At 40.9% G+C, this 21,651-nt stretch overlaps 2 protein-coding genes across 2 annotated transcripts; one reads left to right on the plus strand and one right to left on the minus strand.

Moving 5' to 3' along the window:
* The first annotated feature begins 1,869 nt into the window (after window positions 1-1,869).
* LOC121984897 (probable LRR receptor-like serine/threonine-protein kinase At1g67720) lies at window positions 1,870-4,327 on the plus strand. Its single transcript, XM_042538067.1, has 9 exons — window positions 1,870-2,087; window positions 2,172-2,712; window positions 2,804-3,267; window positions 3,349-3,484; window positions 3,554-3,625; window positions 3,707-3,775; window positions 3,855-3,926; window positions 4,014-4,085; window positions 4,168-4,327. The coding sequence occupies exons 1-9, from the start codon at window positions 2,003-2,005 to the stop codon at window positions 4,193-4,195; spliced, it is 1,539 nt and encodes a 512-aa protein (XP_042394001.1). The 5' UTR covers window positions 1,870-2,002; the 3' UTR covers window positions 4,196-4,327.
* Window positions 4,328-5,042: 715 nt separating this feature from the next.
* On the minus strand, window positions 5,043-7,345 carry LOC121984898 (3-ketoacyl-CoA synthase 4-like). The gene has a single exon (XM_042538068.1). It carries the CDS (start codon window positions 6,804-6,806, stop codon window positions 5,271-5,273), a length of 1,536 nt encoding a protein of 511 aa, XP_042394002.1. The 5' UTR covers window positions 6,807-7,345; the 3' UTR covers window positions 5,043-5,270.
* Window positions 7,346-21,651: the final 14,306 nt, after the last annotated feature.

Here is a 21,651-nt window from a genome sequence, read left to right on the forward strand (position 1 = left end):
CTAACCTGTTGATCTTGCCCTTGTCTAATATCTAATTAAGACTTTTTCAATCAAGTATCCAGTCAATATTGATCTATTTGACTACTCTCTCATATCAAACTGGTCAACCTTTGACCAGTAGATTATTACATCAACACTATCTCAAATAGATAATTATACTTACAATCTCTATATATTATTAAATATCAAAATTTAATATTAAGTTAAGCTGGTCAATTTTGACTTAGAAATAGTTGCATTAACATTAGCATAAATGAATGAATTTGTGGAAATTGATTAGTATTTATAGTCAGAATTTTTATTATTGTATTAAACTAGCCATGGGAGATTTTAATTTTATTTAAATTTGAATTTGGTAAAAATTATTTTTAATTAAATGAAATAGTTATTGAGAATTTTTTAAATTTGTTTAATAAAATGAACGACTCGTTTAAAAAATTAAATTAAATAGACAACTAGCCAAACAACTCTTTTTAGGTTTTTTTTAATAATTTTGTAAAGTTTAATTGGGGGAATGTATGGTGGGACACAGCTATGCCCCACCTCACGCTCCCCTAAGGCATGTGCATTGCACGCATCTGCAGCCACATCAGTCCATATTAACGGATTAATAATATTGAATTTTTGATCTAACACTTCATCCCTGACTATTAACGTATGCACCCACATTGTTACATACACATTATTTGGTGTTATTAATCACCAAATAATGCACCAATGTGGGTTAGAGTATTGTCGTTTCATTTAACATAAATTGTCTAAAATATTTTTTTTATATTATTTGATCATTCAGTTATATATAGGTGTAGAAATTGATTATTAATTTTTATAACAAGGATTATATATTATTTTAGTTTTATTTTTATAAATAAATATTATATGACCATGACTGACTATGTAAAAATTAACATGTAAAATTTACATATTGTAGAAGCTAACATGCAACTTTTACACTATGTTTGCTTCAATAGCATGTAATTTTTACATCATATAGAAACTAGTTACTAATTTTCACAAATCATGAAGTTAATTCCTAACTTCTATAACAATGACTTTATATAATGATAATTTTATTTTCTATGTGATAATATGATTAAAATAATATTCAACTAGTAAAACCACCAATGGAGATTATATATCACTCATTATATTTTAAATAAATAACCAATGGAAATCATCCGTGTAGAAAATAGCTTGTAGCTTCTATACATTATAAAAATTAACTTGTAACTTTTATACCATGTAAAGACTAAGAGCATCCACAATGGGAGCTCAAGAGTTTCCACTGTGACATGTGGAGAGAGCTTCATTGTTAATTATGAGGAAGTGGCTCCATGTTCACGGAGTTGCTTCTTCATTATTTTTTTTCTAATTTTTTATTTATGATTAAAAAAATAAATATATTAAAAAAAAATAGGAGTTTATTTTTAATATTTTTAATTATTAATGTTATTTTGGATTAATAATGTGTAAAGTTAAATTTTATTAAAATTTAATTATATATAATATAGAGTAGAAAGATGAGAAAAATATATATAATAAAAAATGATTGTGAGAGGTTTTTAATAGTGAAAAAATAAGTAAATTTTTTTTACTTTGATAGAATATAGATGTAATAATGAAAGAGCTCGTAGAAAGATTCCACCACTATGAATATCTTTCTACACTCTTACCAGCTTCTACCATGTTTTGGACTGTTTAGGTTAAATAGGACGTTAAATAGTTTTATAAACGATGGAGGTACTTTTAATTTGTATCAAATAAATACATAAATTATAATAAAATTATGTTTAAAATAATTTTTAGTTTTAAAAAGAGTCGTTGACCAAGTCAAACCCTGCTATTTTTGAGCTCCATGGGAACAAATGCTTTCCTCTCCTGTGTGGTTTCCTTTTCCTCGCCACCCTCAACTTTTTAGGGTTCTTCCTTCGTCTCTCGACAAAGCAAATTTAAATCCTGGCCATGGTTTTCGGTTTCATTTTGGGTATGCCATTTTCGATCAATGTCCCTCTCCGTCCTCCTCCTCCTCCTCTGGTGGCGCCTCCTCATTGCGACGTCGCTCCGTGCCGCTCCTCCACTTGCCGGAGGTAACCAATTCGATTCGGTCTTTGAAACGCTTGATATGCTTCTTGTTTGTTTTTGTGGCATTTGTGTTAAGGATTAATCTCCAGGTTATTTCATCAACTGCGGCGCATCCCAAGAGGAGACGATCGGAAGCGTGCAATGGATCCCCGACCAAGGCTTCACCAACGTCGGCAACGTCTCCGCCATCGCCACCCCCAACCTCGTCCCCTTTCTATCCACCGTCCGGTACTTCCCTGACGCTTCCGCCCGCAAGTACTGTTTCGTGATCCCCGTGACCAAAGGAGCCAAGTACTTGATCCGATCCACCTACTACTACGGCGGATTCGATGGGGGCCAGAAGCCGCCGGTGTTCGACCAGATCATCGACGGCACCAAGTGGTGCACAGTGAACACCGCCGCGAACTACGACAGCGGGATGAGCGCTTACTACGAGATCGTGGTGGCGGCGCAGGGGAGGACGGTGAGCTTTTGCCTGGCGAGGAATGAGCAGACGACGGGCAGTCCCTTCATCTCGGCGCTGGAGCTGGTGAACTTGGGGGATTCAATGTACAACGGGACCGATTTTGGGAAGTACGCGCTGAGTACGGTGGCGCGGAACCGATTCGGGCAGGACGGCGATATCATTAGGTATGCAAATTGTTTGCCTAAAAAAGCCAAATTTTGATAACCTTCAAGAACTCGATCGATGAAACTAAGATGGAATCGATTCTGTAACTAGCTATCCAGAGGATGCATACAGCCGATACTGGGAGGCCTTCACGGATTCCAACCCCATGGTCGAATGCCACTCTAACATCACCTCGTCGGAGTTCTGGAACCACCCGCCGGAGGCCGCCCTACAGCAAGCTCTCACCACGAGCCGGGGGAAGCAGCTGGTGGTGCAATGGCCATCGGTGGCATTGCCGGCTGCCGTATACTACGTTGCGCTCTACTTCCAGGATAACCGAACGCCGAGTCCCTACAGTTGGCGAGTCTTCGACGTCACTTTGAATGGCCATGACTTCTTCCGGAGCCTCAACGTCTCCACTGATGGAGTAATGGTGTTTGGCGCGCAGTGGTCACTCTCAGGGAAGGTGGAGATCGTGATGTCCCCCAGCAACGATTCTCCGGTTGGGCCAGTGATCAATGCAGGGGAGATCTTTCAAGTTGTGCCTTTTGGTGATAGAACTCTCACTAGAGAGGGTAACTCAACTCAATCATGAATTTATTAGTTTGATCCAGCAGAGGACAAAATTCATAGTTGTGTGCTAATAATTGTTGCAGTGATTGCAATGGAGGAACTGGCAAGAAGCCTGAAGAACCCCCCACCAGATTGGACTGGTGATCCATGCTTGCCCAGGGAGCACTCTTGGACTGGAGTGCTTTGCTCTCAAGATAGTACCAACAGAGTAGTTGCACTGTGAGTTCCCAAGGATCAATCATCTCTAATTTTCTTATCATGAATCATCAAGTTGAGATTTTTTTGCAGGAACCTCACAAACTTTGGCCTTTCAGGAACATTGCCCAATAGCATCGACAACTTAACTGCCCTCGCAAACATGTAAGCAGCCAACTTATGAGTTCATTTCCAATCTCACTCAACTCATATTCAGTTGTAAATGCGAAACATGTGTGCTTGCAGTTGGCTCTCTGGGAACAAATTGTACGGTCCAATTCCAAAATTGAGTTCTCTGAAGAATTTGGTTTCTTTGTAAGCTTGAACATCAATCATTTCCTCTTTTTGTTGGCTTTGCGATGCAAATTATCCAACTGTGCTTATGTTTGATCAGGCATCTGCAAGACAATGAGTTCAGTGGACCGATTCCATCTTCGTTAGGGGAGCTTCCAAGCATCAAAGAGATGTAAGTCTATCTTACAAGTAAGCCTAATATGATTTTTCTCCTATACAACTTCTTGATTGTCTTGTGCCTTATCTTGCCAAATAACAGATATCTCCAGAACAACCAACTTACCGGACCTGTTCCGGACGATCTGAAGAAGAAAACTGGGGTCGACATCAAGTAAGCTTCGAACATGCACATCTGTCTCTTTTTCCCCCCCAAACACTCTCTTGCGCATAACTTCTAACTGTGTTGCTGACAGGATTCAACCTGGGAACCAGATACAATGACATTTTGAGATCAATGAAGTCTGGGATCAAAAAGATTATCAAATTCTTTTGTGTGGAACTGGAAAATGGAAGTCAATACATTATAATGTGTACATCTATCATATTTTGCTTAAATGCAGCCAACTTCTAACACACCTTAGTAATTCTCTCCTCTAATCATACTACTTGTTTTCTAAACTACAATTTACTCAGTCCTGAAGTAAAATTTATTGAAAAAATTTACTATATTTTGGAAAGCAATGAGAGATACAAGATGAGTGGAAGCAACTTTCACTTGGCCACATACCTTGGCTTAAAGGATACAATCTGTTTACGAGACACTTTTACTTTCGTTACTGATCTATCTTCCGGTAATCTATGTCGACAAAAGACCGCTACTTGGTACTTCAATTGCCTGGATGAATTGGTGAGACAGATTTCCAAAGCTAAATTCAGTATGCATGCCCTTAACTCCGAAGAAAAACTAGTTATAGACTATCGAGAAGACCAAGTTCTCTCGAACCAGACCTGACTCTTTCCTTCCATATAGACTATTACCAATTAGCTAAAGATAAGCAGATGAGGAGCCAACTACTCTCCAAGACATAACAACTAAACTCACAGGAAGCATGGACAGACAGTCATATCTATTTCCCTGCAACAGATTCTCTCTTAAATGCTAAAAATAGAAATAATACCATCAAGCTTTCCCCAATCTCTATTATTAAGGAAACAAATGGTGCCCCAGTCCACTCAATGTAACTGAAGAACACCAACGAGCACATGCTGTACTCCCCAACTCCCTGGGTCAGCCACACCTGTCATTTCTTTCAGAAACAAGAAGACAGTACGTATGCACAAAATGTCATTTTGCAGGAAGAACAGGTGGAACTTGAAATTGGATACCATGCGACCACATGAACAGGCATTATTGGGTACTCAAAGTCGAATCCCAGATTAAAATAGATTATCTGGGTTACAGATCAATGTCAAATTAGCCCAAGCAAATGAGCTGGTGAAGAAAAGAAACAAAGCTGACAACTAGGTGAAGAGTAATCTGAGAAGATCGCCATGGATGATTTCAACAATGTAACTGTCAAAGTGACTCCTTTTTCTCTTGTTGAGGAAAGCCATCGATGATTTCAACAGGGTAGCTGTCGATACAGTCCTCCCATGGACTTTGTGGAGAAGGCTTCACATGTCGAACCGCCTGCCACACGGCGCTGTTACACTTGAAGCCGCTGCCGAAGGCAATCTGCCAGACGCGGTGGCCTCTGCGCATCCTCCCCTTGGCCTCTGTGTACGCGAGCTCGTACCAGATGGAGCTGGAGGAGGTGTTGCCGAAGCGGTGGAGGGTCATCCGGGAAGCCTCCACATGGTCAGGGCGGAGGTCGAGATTCTTCTCCAGCTCGTCGATCACAGCCCGGCCTCCGGCGTGGATGCAGAAGTGGTCGAAGGCGAGCTTGAAGTCCGGGATGTAAGGTTTCACCTTTCCGTTGAATAGTTTCTTGGCGACGAGGGTTGCGAAGAAGAGGAGCTGTTCGCTGACAGGGAGCACGAGCGGGCCGAGAGTGGTGATGTTGATCTTGAGGGCCTCACCGGCGATAGCCATGAGGTCCTTGGACAGCGACACGCCGACTTTGCCTGCCTCGTCCTGCTCCTGGTACACGCAGCGGAAGGCCTTGTCGTCGGCACCGCGGTGGGTGCGGACGACGTGCACGAGCTTGTACTTGGCGCGCCGGCGATCGGCAGAGCGGTTGGAGAGCAGCACGGCGGCGGCGCCGACACGGAAGAGGCAGTTGGGGATCAGCATCGCCTTGCGGTTGCCAAAGTACCAATTTTGGGTGATGTTCTCAGTGCTGACCACGACCGCATAGGTGGCGTGGTGGACCTGGAGGAGGTCACGCGCGAGGTCGATGGCGATGACGCCGGCGCTGCAGCCCATGCCGCCGAGGTTGAAACTCCGGATGTTGCCGCGGAGCTTGTAGCGGTTGACGATCATAGCGGAGAGGGACGGGGTGGGATTGAAGAGGCTGCAATTGACGATGAGGATGCCGATGTCCTTTGGCTTTACGCCGGTGTTCCGGAAGAGTGTATCCAGCGCGCCGAACATGACCTGCTCAGCCTCCTCGCGGGCGGCGGCCATGGAGGGGCGGGGCGGCAAGTAGTGCAGCGCGATGGGCAAGCAGGTGTCCTGCCCGAGGCCGGAGCGCTCCAGGATCCGCCGCTGGAACTCGAGCGCCGACTCGTTGAACCCGCCATGGAGCTGCGAGTGCTCCATGAACCGGTTGAACGGCGCCTTCAGTTCCGACGGCGGCCGGTAGCAAGCGTAGTCGACGAGGTAGACCGGCCTCGGCCGGCTCATAACGTAAACGGTGGTGCCGAAGACGAGGAAGACCAAACACACCAGCACGCTCACGAGGTTGTACTGGAGGTGGATCCAGAGGTAGCGGAGCTCATCCGGATCGGTCCGCGCCGCCTCCAGCAGGATCGCCGCCATCAGCGGGACCAGCAACAGGGTGAACAAGTGAGTGATCAAGTAGTGGTATCCCAACTTCACGTACTTTAGATTGACGCTCTGCAAGAAATCCGGCAGCCGCCGGCTCTGCCCGTGCAGTCGCTCCGCCTCCATCCTCCTTCCTTCCGCCAAGATCTAACACCAGAAATAGTGGGAAAAAAAAAAGGAAGGGCAAGAGGGAGATTTGCTCACCAATGCCCTAGGGACTCGATCACCAGTAAAAAAGATGGATTTCTAAAGTCAAGAATGGGAAACGCAGGTAGACGGCGGAAAGAAGCGATCATCGAAGATCCAATCCGTAGCACATCGAAGCTTAAATAGGAAACAATACGGAGAAAAAAATAAGGGGGAAGGAGGAACCCTCGCACGCGGTCGCTATCTGGATAACGACATAGATGATGCAGCAAAGGCGTACGTTCTTATGCCTCAGAGAAATCGTACGCCGGCGCGCTCTTCCTGAGGCGGGCCAAGCGATGGGAAGCCTACGCCGGCGCAGCCGCGGTCGTGGCTGAGCGGGGAGAAGGGAGCAGAAGCTTCTCGCCTTCTCTTCTCTTCTCTTATCTTCCGCTCTGCTCGTCGCGGCGATGGGCACGAAAAGGTCGAATGATTAATGGAGACTCCCAGAACCGGCGTGGCTCTTGAGGAGCCTCCTCACCAGTTGGACTGTTCACCATCTGTTCGTGTAAATTACCGTGCACATTTTTATTTATTTATTTATATATTTATTTGGTTTTTTTTAATGTTTTTACTTTTATTCAAAAAATTTTCATTATTATTATTAATTAAGTTAATTGGGTAGTGGAAATATTAAATTAAAATATAATTAAATATCAAATATTACTATATTAGTATATAAATTTGTATTATTATTGAGCCACAAATAATAATAATGAATATTAGACTTATAACATATACAAATGATTTACACCACGTAAATCAAATATATATATATATATATATATAAAAGCATCCATAATTCACGTGATTTTGAAATCAACACAAAATGTCGACATGTCAAATCATATTAAAAAAACGACGAAATAAAATTTTGCTACCTAAAACTTTCAAAGGTAATAATTTACCTCCTATAATTAATAAATTCTAACCTTGAGCTTACTCGATATTGATTTTCAAAATTCAAGGGGTAAGATTGACAGACTGTCATACATCACGAAGCACCCAGTTTGTTGTTTTTAAACAGAGGGAGGGGGATTGTTATGTCAAAAGCTGGGCCCCACCGGAGTACGTTAGCGAGACAATTAGTTTGGATTTGTATTTGCGCATTTTGCTGAATTTGACGTGAAATTTTGACGGATCGCCGAAAGTAGCTTTATGATTATTTTAAAAAAAAAAAAAACAGTGGCCTTTTAAATTTTGTAAAAACATCTGGATATTAAAAATATTCGCCTTTAGTTTCCCTTTTGAAGGGTGTGCTTTTAATAGTGGCGAGGAAAAATTGAAGGCATATGGTATAATCTTTTTCGTCGATGATGGATGGAGCATAAGACTCTTTTCGTAATGTTTAAATCATAATTTAAGAGCTTCGACAGATATTAGGGAAGAACTAAAAAGTTGATGATCAACAAAGTCTTGTTCAAAGATATCATCATTTTAATAGTTGTTAGATGTTTATTTGGATAGAGATGAAGAGACAGTTGGATTTGGATTTGTATTTGGATTCATTGGAAAACATTGACCACATGACATAAACAAATACATCCTCGAGAAATTGTACTTAAATGGGACCAGAATTATTAAATTACTAACTATTCTAGAATGCTATGGGAAACAGGATTGATTGTTAAAGCATATTTTTATTTTATCTTCTTTATTTATTATTATTATAGGGACGGCTTAAATGGTTCAATGTGCAATCAATCAATTATTTGGTCTCCTATTTACTTGAAAGGGCAGATGAGAAAATAATTGATTATATAATTTTTTATTTATTATAAAATATGTGATATGACGTGTAATGAAGAGTCTTAGTAATATTAGAAGATTAATAGTTAAGATGATATGACAGTTAAAAGTCAAATAGAGATGACAATTAATATTAAAAAATATCTGGACTTGGCTCTCCCATCTTACAAGCACAACTCTCGATATACTCTCGGCTTCTTAGCTGATTGAGGCCCAGGATTTAGTCCCTTCATTTCTTCTAGGCACCGTCCTAGTCTACTCCCAGTCGACTTCTTAACTGGTTGGATCTCAGGACTCAGCCCCCTTATTTATCCGAAACACTATCTCAGTCTACTCCTGGTCGACTTCTTAGCTAGTTGGACCCTAGGGTTCAGTCCCCTCATTGCTCTTAGGCACTTTCCTAGTCTACTCTCGGTCGACTTCTTAGTTGGTAAGACTACAAGGCTCAATCTCCTCATTTTTTCGAGACATCGCCCAAGTCTACTCTCAGTCAGCTTCTTAGTTAGTCGGACCCCTAGAGCTCAGTCCCTCCATTTCTCTTGGGCACTGCCCCAGTTTACTCCCGGACGACCGCAACACTGGTCGGACTATTGTCAGGAGACAACACTGTCAGGGAATCACAACAACTTATTAGAGAATAATGACTATTCGTCAGGGAATATTCCAATATCATATGCATAACGCGGAATATGTAGGATCATAAATAGTCATTACAGGCTCAGAGCATATTCCGCGTATTTACGGTCCTACACAACCAAATTTTTTTACTTAGTTTGGAGCCTTTGATAACTCCTACTCCTAGGCATGTACTCATCGAGTGCTTTCGTTGGGCAATCACCTATTGGACAATCACTATTAGTTCCAAAATGAGTTAAAAAGATTTAGTACAAGAACTGAAATACAAATGTTATCGACAAATAGAAAGAAAATTTGAACTTCGGAGAAACCTTTCGGTGTGTCGGATCCTTTTTGGAGTAGCGTGATGAAACTTGTAGCAATTGTTGTCTTGAAGTTGCGAGTCGAAGGCCCTTATATAGGCCCATTCCGGGCGCTTAGAACCCCTCTGGGCGCCTGGATCACTACTAACGTGGTGATCTCTCGTCGAAACTTGATCCATCAAGTTTATTTACCTCTAAGCGCTCGGACCCCCTCTGGGCACCTGAACCATTGACGTAGATTCGGCTAGTCGTCGCGCTCCAACTCATCTTGTGAATATTTTTACTGGTCCAAGTGCCTAGACTAGCTCCGAGCGCCTGGACCGCTCGGGTGCCTGGCAATCACTCGAGTAAAGCTGGTTCGGGCACCCAGACCAGCTCCAGGAGTCCGAAGTCCAGGCACCCAGATCCCTTTCGACAGCCCAGACACACATTTTCAGCACTTTCTTTCTTGTAAAAAAGGGTTAGTCCTGGTAACAAAAAATAAGTTTATCCTACAAAAAAAAGTTAGCATGATACAAGAGAATAGTAGTAGTATTAGATCCGATCTCCTTGAGACCTGGATCTAGTCAAGATCTCAGCTTAGGTTTCTTAAATGGACCTAAGCTGGACCGACGTTTACAGTTCTCTCAATCGAGAACGCGCTCTCACTAGATCCAGTTGCTTATCTCTACTTACCAACTATAGACCTCAAGTCCCTTGACCCACCAAGACTTCTTGCCGGATTTCAACCAATCTGGACTTTCTCCTGCCAGATCTCAATCGACCTGGACTTTGAGCCAGCTATCAACCTAGCTGGACTTCCTCCTGCCAGATCTCAACCAATCTAGACTTCGTGCCAGCTATCAACCTAACTGGACTTCCACATGGTGTTCCAGTCTTCTAGACCCATCATGTCCTGCACACTTGGTAAAGAGTTTAGATAAACAACACAACTAATCTTAACCTATTTGTCATATATCCAAATATGATAATTAGTGCAACCTGCACTAACAGAATATTCTTCCACCCAATGGGAATCCACCGTACTTCATTCATCACCCGACATACCCTGACACCCGTTATTCTTTGATGCCTCATAATTACGAAGGTTATGAGAAGCAGTATAAAAAGTGAGATCCTCTCTGTTAGCCAGGTATGTGTACATACACATCTACTACAATATTACTGTTTATCTTCTTTATGAATTTTCGTTTTATGCTACTCCTAACTTAAGCATTGGAGGACTTGCGCTAGGGACTTCTTCCATAGTTCTCGCTCTGATGTTCCCGTGTGATCTCTCTACGTGTACACAGGCTCGTGGGTACTATCAGTGGCCCTTACTCTGTAACGCCCGCCCTCCTGCTAGTAGGGCGGGGTTACTTACTTATCATGGGGAACATACATGCATATTAAAATTTCTTTTCTAAAGTAAAACAGCGGAAGAACTTATTATGAAATCATGAAATCATGCAGAACATTACATAAACAAACTTAGTTCATGTCAACATAAAATAACATAAGCAAGTCTTTTTCTTTTTATTTTCTTAGTCGAGCCACCACCACACACATCTCTTGCCTCTCTTGCGGCTCCCTTAGTTTATCCATTTTTTGTCTTTATCTGCGGTACAAGGAAAGTAAGCTATAAGTACACAGGCTTAGTAAGATCCTTTCCTACTCATAAAAAATGTATTTCGTATCATAATCATTAAGAAACATCATGTTGTATTATATCATAAATAAAAGAGCATCATGTCATATAAATCATAAGAGCATATCATATCATAAAGAAATATCATGATGTATCATATCATAATTAAAAGAGCATCATGTCATATAAATCATAAGAGCATATCATATCATAAAGAAATATCATGATGTATCATATCATAAATAAAAAGAGCATCATGTCATATAAATCATATGAGCATATCATATCATAAAGAAATATCATGATGTATCATATCATAAATAAAAAAGAGCATCATGTCATATAAATCATAAGAGCATATCATATCATAAAGAAATATCATGCAAGATGTCTTTTAAAACATGTATCATGTCCTGTGCAAGATGTCTTAAAACGTATCATATAATACTTGAACATAATATCATCATGAGGGCCTGGCTTGTACCACATACATACATAAATGCGTGCAATCCCTAGGACAGGGTAGCTAGCCCCGAACCTACTAGGGAACTAGGTCCGTACTACGACCGTCGACCTAGGGGCGTACTAAGGAGTCCATCCCTTTTTACTAGACCCGTTCATAGTCCGTCGGCCTAGGGGCGCTTATGGAGCCCACCCTTGGTATAAGTCATACAAAGTAAAATAACATGTCATAGTTACTTATCATATCATGAAGAGTGCTCTTAGTCTCATTTCACAGGGAAACAACTCTTAGGCCTTTACTTATCTTATCATAAAGAGTGCTCTTAGTCCCACTTAATAGGGAAGCAACTCCTAGGCCCTTACTTATCATGTCATAAAGCATGCATACTTGAGCATACAGTGTAGGATCGAAAAGAATTTAGATATCTCCACAATAGCATGATATTGTCCACTTTGGGCCTAGACCCTCATGGCTTTGCTCTTGGGCTCTCCCCAAAAGGCCTCATGCCAATGGAGATATCTTTTCTCTTATAAACCCATGATCTTTCCCATGTGTTTCCAATATGGGACTATGTTTGCAACCTTGCAACCCCAACAATCCCCCCCCCTCAAACAAAGGACCATAGGCTTCCCACGTCCGATCCTCGACCCACCAGGTCTTCCTGCCCCTCGGTCCACCCGACCTACTAGGACTTCCTTGCCTAGTCGCAACTAGGGCTTCCTGCCTGGTGTCTGGTCCTCTTGATCCGAACATAGGAGCCCCCACTTTCTTTGTTCGAGGTCAATATTGTTCTCACATGGTTCAATCAGACCATAGCTCTTGTGCACAGTCGGCGGTTAAACCTTCTGGTAGTCCGGGCTCTGATACCAATTGTAGGATCGGAAAGAATTTAGATATCTCCACAATAGCATGATATTGTCCACTTTGGGCCTAGACCCTCATGGCTTTGCTCTTGGGCTCTCCCCAAAAGGTCTCATGCCAATGGAGATATCTTTTCTCTTATAAACCCATGATCTTTCCCATGTGTTTCCAATATGGGACTATGTTTGCAACCTTGCAACCCCAACATATAGCACATCATAAGAGTCATCATAATGCATGATTCATAAGCATACATAAGTGAGCATATTACTTGTCATTTCATAAATCATGCATACTTGAGCATAAATCACATCATAAGAGTCATTATCATGCATGGTTCACAAGCATACATAAATGAGCATATTACTTGTCATATCATAAAGCATGCATACTTGAGCATAAAACACATCATGAGAGTCATTATCATGCATGGTTCATAAGCATACATAAATGAGCATATAATGCATCATAGGAAACATAATCATGCATGGAAAACCTTAACTAGCATTTCTTCATTCATATCGTAGCATGTGAGACACATAGTGAAATCATAATTGGGTCTCTAACCCTACTTCCATGTAGTGGCCGAAAGTTACCATGCTAGTTCTAGGTTATAAACAACATAAAAGCATGTGAACCTTAAACCAATTTTATATCATAAATCATTAAGAACATAATGAGCATATTTGGTTTAGGTTCTAAGCTCCCTAGGTTCTTGGTCTTGTTGTGGCCGAAAGTTACCATGCTTGGTTCTAGGTTATAAACAACATAAAAGCATGTGAACCCTAAACCAATTTCATATCATAAATCATTAAGAACATAAAGAGCATATTTGGTTTAGGTTCTAAGCTCCCTAGGTTCTTGGTCTTGTGGTGGTTGAAACTTAGGGGTATGAAAACTAAGTTCAAAATAACATATAAGCATAAGAATATCAAGCTAACTTCATATCATATCATAAGGGAATTCATGAGCATGCTAGATTAAATTTTAAGCTTCCTTGGACCCTAAAATTAATCATGGCTGAAACATAAGAAGACATGTATCTAGATTTCAAGAAACATTTAAACATGATAACCCTAAGTTAGCTTTTATATCATGTCATAGGAAGAGTCATGAGCATGTTAGAGGAATTTTTAAGCTCTCCTAGGTCTTAATTCTCATTATGGTCGAAACCCTAAGGTGCAATACATCAAGGTTCCAAACAGCATACAAGCATGAAACCCTAAGAAATCTTCCTACCTTTTCATAAGGAAAGTTATGAGCATGATAGTTTAAATTTTTAAACACTTCTAGGCCTTCATTTCTATCATGGCCGAAACCCTAATTCCCTAAGGTGACATGCATTTAGGTTCCAATCAACATACAAGTGTGAAAACACTAAGTACTCTTCATAACATATTAATAAGCAAGTCATGATCATGGTAGACTAAATTTTTAACCTTTCCTAGTCAATTTCTTATATCATGGCCGAACACTTCATGAGCATGAATTTAGGTTTTAAACAACATACAAGCATAAGAACACCAAACTAATCTCTTATCATAGGGTACATATCATAAGGACATAGTGAGCATGTTTAGTTTAGGTCTTAAGCCTTCCTAATCTTTTATTCACACTTTGGCCGAAAGTTCAAGAGCATAGGTCTAAGTTTTTAAGTAAGCATACAAGCATAAGAAACATTAACTAACTCCTATACTAGGGTACATATCATAAGAACATAGTGAGCATGCTTAGTTAGGTCTTAAACCTCTCTAAATCTTTTATTCAAGTCTTGGCCGAAAGTTTCAAGAAGTGATCCTAGGTTTTTAGCATTCTAACCTCATGGAAAACACATAAACAACTTGTACCACAGGTGAGGGGATACTTACATCCTCTTTCTTGTTTTTTCCTAAGGAAGATGGTACCCTTGTGAAGAGGAAGAAAAAACTTCTCTTCCTAGTTCTCTCTTTTCTTCTCTTGCTTGTAAGGAGTAGATCTTGAGGACTCCTTCTTGTGAATTAATTTTTCTTAGCAAGAAAAACCTTAGCTTGGATTTTCGGAAATGAGAGAGGGAGAGGTTTTAGGTCTCGATGGAGAAGGAAGAAGGAGAAGAAAAATGGAGGAGGAAGAAGAAGGAGGAAGAATTAACCAAACTTTCTTTCCCTTTTCTTCTCTCATTCCTATTTATTCTCAATGAGGATGAAAAGTGTCCCAATTCATCCCCTTGCCTTCTCTATCTCCTCACTCTCTTAATTCTCACGAAAATAGAGAAAAAAAAAAGGAAGAAAGGCAACTTGTCTTTTGCTTGCTTCTTTTCTTAACCAAGAGGAAGAGGAAGAGGAGAAAAGCTACTTGCTTTTCTCTTGTTCCCTTACTTAATTATACTCTTACTTTTAACTACAATTTCCATTCTTTTCTATTCATATATCAGTCATTACTCTAGTGGTTACCATACACCAATTTAACTTTATCATTTGTGGGAGGTTAAAGGTTCAAACCTTAACCTCTCTTTCTTTTTATTTCTTTTTGGTTCTATTTTCATTTCCCTTTTATCTTTTATTCTAAAATAAAAATACCTATAGGTATAGCTTATTATTTCGTGGGTGTTACATACTCACCCCCTCCCCCCTCTGTCAGAAGGTGAAAAGCCTATAACACTCTCGTAAGCCTTAGATCCAGGTCCTCTTCTCGTCAAGATCCTTACCCTCGTCACTGACTCCCCCTATCAGACTCAGCTTTCAGACGGGAATAAATTTGACGCCGTCTGTGGAAATCTTCTCTGCCTGATTTAAAACGTAAATATGGAGGATACCAACAAAATCAACATTGTCATGACTCCTGAAGAATATGAGATATTTAAGGCTGCTAAGGCACGGGCCGCCTCGAAAAGGTAAACAATAGGTTCTCACCCACACTGAATGCTTGCAGCGTCGAGGGGCGAGATCCCCCTCTTAGAGGAAAGGTCCAAGAGGAAGTAGTCGTACGATTTCCCCTGGGCACTTTTTTGAACATCGAGAGAAGATGGCACCAAAATAGAGCAATCGCAAGTTTCCATAGCATAGAATTCACCCACGAGGGACCCAAAGAAAGGAAAGGCCTGGGTCGTTTGAGAAATGCCTAACACCTCAATGTGTCTTTCTCTCAGGAAGTGCTAGATGAAAAGCTGCCTAGGGGTTATAAACCCCCATCTATTGGAAAATACGGAGGTAATAATGACCCAGAGGATTACCTCCGAAAATTCTAAAATGCGACTATATGGCATCACTACAGTGACACAATAAAATATCGAGTGTTTTTGAACATTCTCTCCGGCGCAGTGCAAAGATAGTTCGATAGACTATCAGTCGGATCTATTATTTGTTTAAAGGAGTTTACAAATGCTTTCCTGCACCATTTTATTAGCAACAGGAGATACCATAAGACTAATCATAGTTTATTCGTGCTCACACAAGGAGCCACAGAGTCCTTGAGAGCATACATTAAACATTTCAACCAGGTTACTCTGGATGTCCCGTCCATCACCTCCAAGATATTAATAAGCGCCTTCTCTCAAGGCATGTTGGAGGGGGATTTCTTTCAAGCTCTCAAGCCCGCAAAGGACTTCGACAACTTACTGAGGAAAGCGGTCAAATATATTAATGTGGAGGAGAATCATGCTACCCAAAAAAAGGAAGTGAAGGCACCAGCTCCGATCGGGCAGGCTAATTGGAGGCCACTGCCACTTCCAATCCACCCCATAGATCCTCTACCTAATCTCTTGCTTATCCAAGAAGCAAGAGTGGCGCAACGAGTCAAGGTCGTGCTAACCCCTATCAGCAAACCCCTCTTGTGGGAAGTCCGGTACTGCACTTACCACCGGTCTTATACCCATGACACGAGAAATTATTTCCAATTTGCTTAGGGCACTCGCCGAGCGGCTGAATTAGGCCTGCCTCCTCTCAAAATTGCACCTCAACTCTTAAGGCAATAGGCCAATAACCCTAGAACCTTGGGGAAGAGAAAGTCAGGATGGTCAGTTAGCTAGGAAAGAAAAGGAGCCAACGGAGATCTGAGAAGAAGAGAACAGGGAAATGCCACAATATGAGACATCAACATGATTTCAAGAGGTCCTACTGATGGGGATTCTACCAGAGCTAGAAAGGTTTATGAATGTCTATTGGATATCAACACAGTTGGCTATAGCTGGGAGCTTGTGACGGGTCCCCAAATTAGGTTTAGGTCTCAAGACCTAGAGGGGGTGGAGCTCCCCCGAGATGACACACTCATTATTAAAGTAGTCATCGTGAACAGCCGAGTGGCCAGAGTTTTCGTTGATATTGGAAGCTTTGTCAACCTGCTATTTAAAAGTACATTTGACAATATGCAACTCGATGCTAGCGCGCTCCAACCCATGGCCATCGTCTTGTATGAGTTCACAGGGAATAAGGTGTGACCAATTGGCCAGATCAAGCTGGTTATCTCCTTGGGCACTAAACCCCTAATGAGGACTAGGAGGAGTGTCTTCATAGTGGTAGATTCTCCCTCCTCTTACAATATCATCATGGAGAGGCCCGCCTTGCATGAATTTAGGACAGTCATCTCTACTTTCCATCAAAATGTAAAATTCCCAGTGGAAAATTAGGTCAGGGAAGTAAGTGGAGAGCAGTTGACCGTGCGACAATGTTATGTAGATATAGTAAGAATCAAAACACGCAAGACCCAGAAATCTAGGATGGAGGAGTACAAGTCATCCAAGAAGAGCCTATACTTTTGGTCGAAGAGCCAACTCAACAAGAGGATGTGTAACTATACCCCGACTGTCTAGAAAGCATTACGAAGATAGCAGCTGACTTGCCGCAAGAAACTAAGAAGAGCCTAGTGGAGTGTCTAGTACAAAATCAGAAGGTCTTTGCCTGGTTCCCTAAAGAGCTGACAAGAGTTGCCCAGTGGTGGTAGAACACAAGTTCCACTTTATGCTTGATTCCAGGTCGGTCAAGCAAAAGAAAAAGAGATTTCTCAGCTGACCAGAATAAAATTATCCGAGTAAAGGTGGATCAGCTCCTTGAACCAGGACACATTAGGGAGGTATAGTTTCCTTCATGGCTCTTCAATGTTGTCCTAAAATCTAAACCTAATAATAGGTGACGAGTCTCATTAACTTTCGCAACCTCAATAAGGCCGACCCCAAAGACTATTATTCGCTCTTATAGAACGACCATATTATTGATTCTACTTCAGAATGAGAGCGGATCTGTATGATGGATGTCTATCAAGGATACCATCAAATCCTCCTCTCCCTGGTGCACCAAGAGAAGGTCAGTTTCATTACCGCGGATGATACTTTCTATTACACAGTTATGTTGTTTGGGTTAAGAAATGCAGGAGCCACATATCAATGGATAATGGACAAGATCTTCTGGAAGTAGATCGGGAGGAACATTAAAGTCTACATAGATAACATCCTCATTAAGTCCGCTCAAGTAGTATAACTTATTGCGGACGTGGAAGAGACTTGTGGCACCCTGCGGTAGTATGTGTAAGTACTCCATGGTAATTTTGACGTGGTCAACCAAGTTAAGTTAAGTCCCGTGTATTTAATTCTTGTGTCTAAGTGTGCAGGAGCTTAGGAACACAAAAAGTCGAGCGGAAGATGTGGATAGCGAGAAAGATGACACGAAAAAAGAGCCGATAAGCTCGGTGCATCTGAGGGATAACGTGCTGCGGAAAAGTACACCGGTGGATGAGAAGGACGTGCATGACATTCGAGGGATGAGAAGCCGGGAAGGAAGCCTACTGGAGGAGAAGGTTGAAGTTAGGTTCGGGTGAGCTCAACTTTAGATAGCCAGAGCATCACCCACCCAAAGAAGACCAGCTTGGTCTGCCTTATGGAAGGCGCCTTCCATGGGATGATAGAAGGCGCCTTCACTAGCCATTACTTGAGGATAAAGTTTTATCCTCGGCGGATAAAATTTATCCAATGGAAGACACCTTAGACCACTTTAAAGACGCCTTCAAGTTGTAGATAACATTTTCAAGGGACTATTAAAAAACCCTCGGAGTTAGGAAATATTCAATAACTCTTGTATTCATTTACTAATATATTTTTAAGCGTTCAATGAATGTAAGAGGCTTCTCCTCCTTCAATGAAGGAGACTTTATAGTGCCTTCATTTGCCTTGGATTAATAACCACCTAGGCCTTCCTCCTCATTTATTTTTAGTTATTAAATTAATTTATTATAATTGTGCTACTAATCTGAGTTAAAAGATCGGGAAAGGATTATTTGTTTTATTTTACAGGCAATTCACCCTCTCTTGCTGGCCTACCTGTGCCATCAGTATGGGTTAAAGCTAAACCCCCTAAAGTGTTTATTTGGAGCTAAAGGAGGAAAGTTTCTGGGATATATGGTCATTGAGTGGGGGATTGAGGCTAATCCTGAAAAGGTACAAGCACTCCGGGACATGCAAGCTCTGCGGAATCTTAGGGAGGCCCAGAAGCTGGTAGGGCAGATCACGGCACTCTGAAGATTTATATTTTGATCAGCAGACCAGGCTCTCCCAATTTTTAAAGTGTAGGGGATCTCGTAACCGGCTAAAAGGGAGGTTGAATAGTTAAGTCACCTCCAATTCGATTACTTCTCTACAAATAGTTAGTGTGTAGCAGAATATACTAAAACAATGAAAGCAATAAGAATAGAATACAAACTCTAACACGATCGATGTAACATGGTTCGAAGATTGCTTACTCCTACTCCACGGCTTGTTCTTGAGGTGGATGATCCCTCAATCCGTCAGTGGATTAGTTCTCGACAATCTCCGGCTAAACCTTTCTCCTTCTCGGTTGAACAAACATCTCACAAGGCACTCTTCTTCTTTACAAGATTGAGAATGAGAATTGGAAGAAGAGTATTAGGCTTTGGAAGCTTGGAGGCCAAGACTAGGAGTGTATCAACAAGATCAGTAACCTCCTTCAATGCCCCAAGCTTCCATTATATAGAGAGGAAAGAGTTGATCACAAGACAACTCATTTCCTGCACACCAGTCAACTGACACTTCCATTAGTCGACTGGTGCAACCGTTGGACACAGCCAACGGCTACTTGGCAGAATCAGAGTTTCTGCCAACGATCGCCAACGGTCACTTATCAATTGACTAGTAAAAATACCAGTCGACTGCTAGTCGTTGGCTGAGTGAACAGAATATTTTTGTTCGCTCCCAGTCGACTGTACCAGTAGATTGTAACTTCTATCAGTCGACTGGTTCCGGTTACACACTCACACTCATCCTTTCCAGAGTCGCCCTTTGAAGCCCTCTTCGTCGGCCTTCATCCTTTAGATGCACCCGAGCCCGCGGCTCCTCTCCGTGCCATCCTTCACGTTGCCTTGAACTCCACTTCCTTCGGCTTCACTCCGTTGCTTCTCATCCGATGGTCCCTCGGATGTCTTCCACACCATTCTTCACTGACTCAAGGATCCAAGCCCTTGGATAAGCTTCCCAAACTTAGCCACACCAAGCTCCTCATGTGTGTTTCACCAAGTCCTACATGACTCAAACACACATATCAAACAAATATGAAAACCTAACTTAAACTCTTTGACACACACATCAAAACCATGAATGTACCGATCAAACCTAGGTCGATTGCACCAACAATCTCCCTTTTTTGATGTGTGACAATATGTTTAAGTTAGACATAAATAAAAACTTGAAAATTACAAACATAGTATAAACATGAAGCTTAAAACCCAAGCTCCCCCTTAACATATGCTCTATCACTCAATTTTCAAGTTTGCACAAAATAGAGAAATAAAAGTTTCTAACTTAAACCTTCCCATTTCTCCCCCTTTGATATCATCAAAAAGATTGCACCTATCTTCTAAGTACACTATAGTATAAATGTTGACTTAAAAATACTAAAAACCAGTTTATGAAAGTCTCAAAAAATAGGTACCAATTGACTGATAACTATTGCAGTCGACTGGCACAAACCAATCTGAATTTCAGTTTTCTGAAGCCAACTTCAGAAATGCATAAAAAATTCCAAAAAAAATTAAAAAATCATGAAATTTTGAACACATATTTCTTATAATGTCCTTTATCTAGGAAAACTATGTATTTATGAAAATTCATTATAATTTTAAAGTTTTGATAAAAACTTAAAAACTTTGAAAATAACTCAAATTTGTATCACTTTGAAATCTTATTTTGAATTTATATGTTTTAAAATAACTATACCACAGTAAATAAGACATAGAATTATTTTCAAAACTTTTAAAATATCCAACTATGATCTATAGGTAAGATATCCATTAATTAAACATTCACTTTCCCCATAGTTGGCTTATGCTCACTAAAAATTGATACATTTCATAATTTATCAAAATGTCATAAACATAAGTGAATTATTAATATCATCCTATCATCTCATATTTATGTTTAGAAATAGAATTCAATTCATTGTGAGATGTAATGAAGGTAACCTCTACTTAGCCCGATTTATCATGAATTTCTATCAAAGCTAAGTGTTCCCCTTTTATATCTTAAGTCAACCATTTTTCAAAAAAAAAAATTATGACTATCATGGTTGACTTGACCCAAAATACTCTAACTCTTGAGGATTGATTTTGGCACCCAATAGAAGTTCTTTCTAATGGGGTTGACCAAGTATTCCTTAGGGATCCATTTCCTATCTATGGTCTTTGTCTTGGATTGCCTCTAGCAAGTAAACAATGGTAGACTTTCTCATTTTTGGGTTCATTGTATCCTAGCCTCTTTTTGTTAAAGCTTGCCCTTTGGCTCTCAAAAATCATGCTTAGGGTATTTGAGCCAATTTCAAATTTTCTAAGGGTTTTTCTAAGGTATTCTACCTTTTCCCTTAATTTCCTATTTTCCTCTTCTAGACATGAATCATTTAAAATTGAGGAAGAAGATGTTAGGACCAAAAGTAGCTAGAGGGGGGGGGGGGGGGGGTGAATAGCTCGTCGCGTGCCCGGTGTTCGGCGTTGCTTGTTTCTTTGAAGATGTACAACGGAAAATACAGAAACAAATCACACAACGCTAACACGGTTGGTTTACTTGGTATCCACCTCACAAGAGGTGACTAGTCCAAGGATCCACACCAACACACACACCCTCCACTAATGAAACTCTCCTTTATGGTAACTACCAAGGGCGGAGAAGCCCTACAAGAC

Source organism: Zingiber officinale, chromosome 5B, assembly GCF_018446385.1.
Source record: "Zingiber officinale cultivar Zhangliang chromosome 5B, Zo_v1.1, whole genome shotgun sequence".
Classification (NCBI taxonomy): Eukaryota; Viridiplantae; Streptophyta; class Magnoliopsida; order Zingiberales; family Zingiberaceae; genus Zingiber; species Zingiber officinale.

Excerpts from the sequence above, each read along its gene's own strand:
- LOC121984897 (XM_042538067.1), top strand. The coding sequence starts at position 2,003 with ATGTCCCTCTCCGTCCTCCTCCTCCTCCTCTGGTGGCGCCTCCTCATT. Across the intron at positions 3,268-3,348 it reads TAGAACTCTCACTAGAGAGG|TGATTGCAATGGAGGAACTG; the intron begins GTAACTCAACTC and ends TAATTGTTGCAG. Across the intron at positions 3,776-3,854 it reads CTGAAGAATTTGGTTTCTTT|GCATCTGCAAGACAATGAGT; the intron begins GTAAGCTTGAAC and ends ATGTTTGATCAG.
- LOC121984898 (XM_042538068.1), bottom strand. The coding sequence starts at position 6,806 with ATGGAGGCGGAGCGACTGCACGGGCAGAGCCGGCGGCTGCCGGATTTC.